General features: G+C 48.5%; 1 protein-coding gene across 1 annotated transcript; it reads right to left on the bottom strand.

Annotated features, from left to right (window-relative positions):
• Positions 1-4649: 4649 nt before the first annotated feature.
• SOWAHD (sosondowah ankyrin repeat domain family member D) lies at positions 4650-5651 on the bottom strand. Its single transcript, XM_031056100.1, has one exon. The coding sequence runs from the start codon at positions 5649-5651 to the stop codon at positions 4650-4652; it is 1002 nt and encodes a 333-aa protein (XP_030911960.1).

Here is a 5651-nt window from a genome sequence, read left to right as displayed (position 1 = left end):
CAACTCTGCTAACACTGTCTCTGCTTTCACCCGCACCGTGGTGAAAGCATTTGTTCTTAACATGGACAAGTACATGCTCACAAATTAGTGTGCTTTCATGGAAGAGACTTCTGCATGTGCTGTTCTGCTTTCTTGTTTAACAAATGTGTGTGTGCACTTGGCTAATTCACTCTGCTTTTGTCTTAGGTACAACTCCAAAAGGAGACACTGGAGGAGGACCAAACTGGGCTTGTAAGAGAGACTGTCCCAGGAGCTCTAATGAACATTGGTCTTTCTGTGTCAGATCCATAACAGCCTCAAGTCATTCCTTCTGTGGTGCTGGAGTGCAGTCCCCCGTGTGGGGTTTTTATAAGCTGGTCTGGGATGTTGATGTTAACTGGGAAAATCTTTGTATCTGAAACATGGAGACTGTGTTCTATTAGTGTTCTTTCAGGCATCACCGTGAGCATTGGCACTGCACAGGCTTACTAATAAATATGGACCTGAATGACTTTGGTTTTGAAAATTATTTCATATTTATGTGGTGGGATTTTAACAATCAAATTAATGGTAATGGTAGTTATATTCTCACTTAATATGAGAAACCCTGGCAGCTCTTTTCAGGGAGAGTAGGCTCTGTCTTCTTTTCACTGACTGTAAACCTTCAGGAGCAAAGTACCACTTAAAAAAAAAAAAAAGTCAAAATCAGACTTGAAGAAAATCTCTTACAAAATGCAGTACTGTAGAGTGCAGTGCATAATGTCTGTGTACTCCTTAGAATATTAACAGGAGTTTTGCTGAGGGGTCTGTGTTGGTTTGATAAATCAACACCAACCACAGGTGCACCTTAGTATAAAACATTCTCAGCAGACAGGTAGAAATTTAAGATGGGGCTCAAAGGGATATTCTGCAGCTGTTTAAAAAGGGGAGGGGGAAAAGGGGATTAAGGGTCTCTGATCTCTGGCACTCCAGCTCCCCTGTGCTGGTATTCTCTGCTGGGGCCTGTGAAACCAATTTACTGCAGGGAAGTGGAGGAGGAGCTGTGGCTCTGCACCCAGTCCTTTCTGCTCACTGCTCTGAGCTGGGGTCACTGCTCTGGTCAGCAGGAAATCCCTGCTCCTGCTGTGAGCCTGTCCTGGGCTGTGGCCAAGCCCATCCTGACACTGAGGGCTGCCAAGGTGCTGCTTCATTCCTGCCTTCAGCCTCAGCTCGTGGGTCTGTCCTGAGAGGCAGTTCCTGAGGACGTTTCAGGCTGCCATACCTTCTGGGTTGCTGCTTTTCACACTGAGGGTAAATAGATTTATCTCCTTGGTATTGCAACTCTGAGCAAATAACTCTGGGTACAGCATGTGCCAAACAGGTAAATAATGCTCAGAAATGCACATCTCACTCAGAGGTCACGAGGTGCCTCCTTCCTAAGGTGTTCTGCAGGGTTCTGTAAGTCAAGGTGAGCAAGGCTGGGATTTTTATCAGCTTCAGGATACTTCAGAGGTATCTTATCCTGTCTGGCAGGAGTCTGGGCTCCAGTTCATCATCAGGGGAAAGCAGTAAACAGCAGTGCCAGAAGTGTTTGACCAGAGGCTCGTGTGCTACAGCCACTCTGACCTCAATGATTTTTAAAGCTTTTCTGCACTCTTTTTGAAGTGAGTGTTCAGGAAATAACAGTTCTGCCTTGGCATCCAGCTTACCTCCTCCAGCCTCTCCACATCACTGCTGGCAGGCAAAACTGCTCATAGTTGCTCTGTAATTGCGTCTATGGGGATCTGGCTGAGGAGGAAAACGGCAATTTTATGGACTTGAGAATGGAAAGAGACCGTTTTTTCCATGGCATTTGTGGGAAAACTTTCCTGAGCAACAGATTGGACAATTTATTACTATTTATTAGAAAGTCCCCTCCCTATCACTATCATGACTAATATTTTTATTAGGTGGAAGTAGCTTCTACTAAGGAACTGTTTTGGAAAATAACTCCTTGTATTATTTTCCCTATTTGACTGAATCTGCTTTTCAAGTTGGATGTTAAGGGATAATACAAAGTAAATTTAGTACAAATTGAGCTTGGGTTAAACTCAATCCTCTGCAGAACCTTAACCAAACAAATATCTCTGGGTTTGAATGTTTTCTGTTGTCTGTGGCAGCTCTCTTTGCCCTCTCCTCCCTGTAAGAGGGGATCAGGAATATCTGCAGAACTGGGCTAACACATGATAACTGAGGCATCAACAGAAGCTTTAAAGAGAAATATTTGGATATTTTAGTCCATTGATTTTTGTGGATATGTTTTGTTTTCTGAGTGAAAAGCAAAGTGAGAGCGATTGTGTACTGGAGGAATATTTTTTTAAACATATATATCCAAATCAGCTGCCTTTCTGTAGGTATGAAAATGAACCGAGTGAGACAAAGGGGTGGGTTGGTGGAAGGAAATCTTTTTTTTTTTTTTTTTGCTCAGTGGAAAGGGACCCACCCAGGGCAGGGGGTGACATGGTGAGGATGTTGTAACACATCTAGAGAAGCAGAGTTCTGGTTCTGCTCTGAAGTCCCCACCTAATTTGTCTCAGCACAGAATACTGGCTCAAATCCATGACCAAAGGATGAGGGCACAAGCTGTCTTTACAGGATTTTGGTTATCTCTCAACAGGAGGTAATAACTGAAAATCATTTTGTGATATTTAGGTGCAGCATTTGTCAGCCAAATTTTACTTTCAAATGAAACATTTAAGTCCATGTTTCTGGGTGGAGCATGACTAAGCCACAGGTACTATTGCCAAGGAAATGGCTCCTTCAAGGAAATTCTCAATACAGCTGTTTACTCTGTGCCTTACTCAGAGGAGGATGTAAGAGCTATCCTGTGCCCCTTCCCTGACAGCTGTAAAAGGGTAACAGAAGACTAATAGGTAAAAAAAAAATTTTGTCAGTCCTGTATGTCTTATCAACAGCACTTTGGTTACCAGAGCTTGACATCAGTGCTGTTCATGGAGTTTGTGCTGGCCTGAGCAGACTTGTGAGAAGCCAGCCCGCTCTCCCATGGCATGGATGTGGCCACAGCAGTTCCAGAAGGAGCTGTATTGCCAACATCTTCAATTTATTAGAGTTAAAGCATTACAAAACTGTTGTAAATCAGGCATTAAATCTAGTTCTAGTGTGTTTTGTATGTATCTGCTGCTGACCTCAGGGGTTAAGATGTCCAGACACATCTACATATCCACCCAGGCACCTGGACTGGGCATTATCCAGTCCCTGGATCCCTGTTCACTCCTGTGGAGGCTGCTCTTCCACATGTTATTACTGCAGACTGGGTTATTTTGGTGTCCAGGCAGTCTGAATATAACTGGAGTTTGCTCAGGATCTGTGAAACCCCTCAGCTCTAGTTCCCCAGAGGAAGTCACCTGTGTGTCTTTGTGTATCTTTCTGCATCAAGATGCAAATGCACCTGTGTAGCCAGGTCAGATCACCTTGAGTCCCTCGGTCACCCCTGCAGGCCCCCTGAAAGGCAGCTGGAAAGAAAAGCACAACTGCCCCCCTAAAGGAGTTGTCCCTGCAAGGGCTGCCCTGGGGAACAGAAACTCCCCAGTTCCTGTCTGAGAAGCACTTCTCAAACACAACTGCTATTTAAGGGTGTAGGAATAGTCTCATGCTGATGAGAAAGAGGAAGGGGCTGTTGTTTTTCTGAAGATATTTTGAAGTAGTACTGGTCTTTGAGAATGTAAAAAACAAGTTGAAGTCATCAGGGCAGATCTTCACTTGGTGAACAAAACACAAACAGGCGAGCAGAGGCTTTGCCCTTTTAATACAGTGACTGAGACATACATGCACTGTTATGCTGCTACAGCAATGTTCATCAGTTTCATTTTTGAGCATGACTTCAGTAGCAATAAAAATAATCTCAATCTCACAGCCTTCATATACCTTTTCCACAGTTTCTGAGGATGAATCATCTTTCCAGAGCTGTTCCTGAACTCTAATCCCCACAGGGGCCACCGTATACTACCCCCCTTGTGTCCTTCCTGCCTCCTTTGCTCTGGCCCCCATTCCTAATGAGAATGAGCATTTCAGGCTTCCTGGGATGGGGTTCTCAAGGGAAGGGCTGCCAGGGTGAGTTGTTTTGCATTTTGAAAGGCTTCTCTTGGCCTGGACTCTTCTGACAAAGAGGGCCCTTAGGTCTTACTCTACTGAGAATCAGCTTTATAATCAGCTGTCATAAACAAACATCAACCCAGAGAAGGTGCATATGGCAGAGATCAGGAGACCTCACAGGGAGCTGGAAGGTGTTTGCAGCATGAGATCCACACGTGGTGGGTCAGCATCCTCCTGACCATCCATGGTGGGCACGCAGGGTGTTGGAGCAGCTCCCCACAGCAGAGCTGACCCATGAGCCCTGACCATGGCGATCTGCTGGGATGCAGCAAGGAGTCCCCATCCACGGGGGCACAGGGCACAACCCCCTCTGCAGACAGGCAGTTTTTTGGAAGGGCTGTCCCAAGGTACTGCTCCCAATGGCCGTGGTGCTCCACGCACACATTGGAGTAGCCCCAAAAGACCACAAGACCCCTGGTGGCCATGGTGCCATGGCTTAACCCTCACTTGGGCAGGATTTTGAGTACCAAGTTCTTAGCTCCCTGCAGGCTTTTCCAGCTGCTATCCAGCATGGGTTTACTGGTGAAGCCAGGAGAGCTTCAGCGCTCATGGAAGAAAGCAAAGGCCTGTCTAACAAAGCCTCGCAGGGTTGACAGGCCCCAGGAGTGCTGGGCTTTTCCCTCGGCCCCGGAGTCCACACAGTCCTGCCCTGCCCCAGGCTCCCTGGATGACTTACAGTTGTTGTTGGTGTTGTGAGAGTGCAGCTGGACCAAGTCCTCCTCCAAGGCCCCTGCCAGTTCCTTCAGGTCCCTGGAGGTGTCTGCTGGCAGGTACTGCCAAGCCTTGCGCCCGTTGTGGTCCCTGCAGGTGGTGTCTGCCCCGTAAGCTCCCACCAGCACCTTGATGAGCACCTCGTGTCCCTGCAAGGCAGCCAGGTGCAAAGGGGTGAGCCCGCCGCTGGCTGTGGGGATGTTCATGTTGACAGGGTAGCCTTTCTTCTGGGCATGGGAGATGACCTGGATGAAGCTCTCATGGTGGCCATGCTTGGCAAGCCAGTGGAGAGCGGTGAAGCCTGTCACAAAGTCTCTCCTGGTCAGCAGGCTGGGATCCAGGTCCAGCAGCTTGATGATGCTGTCTGCATCACCCTCGGCCACCGTCAGCAGCCACGCGTGTTCCAGGGGATCAAGGACAAGGGGCAGCAGATCAGGGCTCTGCTCAGGCTTCTGCTCTTGGTGCAGCTCTGCAGGAACACTGCTGCTGCTGGATGTCTTCTGGGCAGTGGCAAACCTCATGGTGCTGCCAGGGCTGTTGCTCTGCAGGAGGATTTCCTTCAGCTCCTTCCTCCGGGAACTGCGGGGGCTAACAGAGAACCTGCCTGAAGTCCTACCCCAGCTCCCCAGGCTGTGCCTGCCCCAGTTGATGCTTTTGTTGGTGTCCATCTTCTGCTGGGTGTAGAAACGCTCCAGCGTGGCTGGCCAGAGATGGGAGCCGCGGGCCGGGCCGCCCGCTCGGGGCTGGGCGCCATCCAGGAAGGAGAACCTCCGGGAGATGCCAGCTGCCTTCTGCTCTGCCTCGCCCTTCTCCCGCTCCTGCCGGGCCAT

The sequence above is a fragment of the Geospiza fortis genome, unplaced genomic scaffold (genome assembly GCF_000277835.1).
Source record: "Geospiza fortis unplaced genomic scaffold, GeoFor_1.0 scaffold157, whole genome shotgun sequence".
In the NCBI taxonomy this organism is placed as follows: Eukaryota; Metazoa; Chordata; class Aves; order Passeriformes; family Thraupidae; genus Geospiza; species Geospiza fortis.
Note: the sequence above shows the minus strand (reverse complement) of the source record. Positions and strands in the feature narration are given on the sequence as shown.

Excerpts from the sequence above, each read along its gene's own strand:
- SOWAHD (XM_031056100.1), bottom strand. The coding sequence starts at position 5,651 with ATGGCCCGGCAGGAGCGGGAGAAGGGCGAGGCAGAGCAGAAGGCAGCT.